The sequence below is a fragment of the Mesitornis unicolor genome, unplaced genomic scaffold, assembly GCF_000695765.1.
Source record: "Mesitornis unicolor isolate BGI_N332 unplaced genomic scaffold, ASM69576v1 scaffold35149, whole genome shotgun sequence".
NCBI lineage: Eukaryota > Metazoa > Chordata > Aves > Mesitornithiformes > Mesitornithidae > Mesitornis > Mesitornis unicolor.
Genome location: NW_010208529.1, coordinates 2815 through 3523, shown reverse-complemented (window position 1 = coordinate 3523; position 709 = coordinate 2815). Strand labels below are relative to the sequence as shown.

At 62.8% G+C, this 709-nt stretch overlaps 1 protein-coding gene across 1 annotated transcript in view; it reads left to right on the top strand.

The window, feature by feature from the left end:
• Positions 1–709, top strand: part of INHA (inhibin, alpha) — a 2555-nt gene that overhangs the window by 1022 nt on the left and 824 nt on the right. The window contains 1 exon segment of the mRNA XM_010192548.1: positions 26–228. Coding sequence (XP_010190850.1) covers positions 26–228 — 203 coding nt within the window.

The window sequence follows — 709 nt, the reverse complement described above, 5'->3', positions numbered from 1 at the left end:
GGTGCCCCCCCGCCGACCTGGCCAGCAGCGCCGGGGCCGGTGCCGACCGGCAGCTTGTCCTGGCCAAGGTGCGGGCTCGAGTGCTGGAGCATCTGAGCCCTCCGCTTCTCCAGGAGGAGCCCCAGAAGGAAGCAAGGAGGGTACACCGGAGAGATGTCCTCGAAAACACTGAAGTCGAGCCTGAGGAGCTGGAGGACACCTCACAGGTGATCCTTTTCCCTTCCACAGGTGAGAATGCCCTGGTGGGATGGAGAGGGCAGAGGAGTGAAGCAGGGTGGGGGCTTGCACAGTGGGCGTGCAGCAGGGCAGAGAGGCTGCTGTGGGGGTCTGCAGGAGAAGAGAAAGAGGGTACTCCAGGCTAGGGTGTGGTGGAGAGCAAGGAGGTGGAAAGAAATGGCAGACAGGGGCAGGCAGAGCAGCCCAGGACACAGGCAGGGAAAGGGGCTGGCAGCACAAGAGGCTAGGGAACAGCTGGGCCAGGTGGGATGCAGGGAGATACGGAGGGCAGGAGAGGCAGCAGAGTGGGATAGGGTGGGATGCTGGAGAATAGGGCAGGATGCTGGGAAATGGGATGGGATACTTAAAGACAGAGCAGGATGCTGTGGGACTGGGCAGGATGACCAGCTATGTATGGGGCAGGACACCGGGGGACGAGGGCAGTGGTAATGGACCAGCCTAGGGCACAGCAGGGCTCCGCTGTGGGATGCAG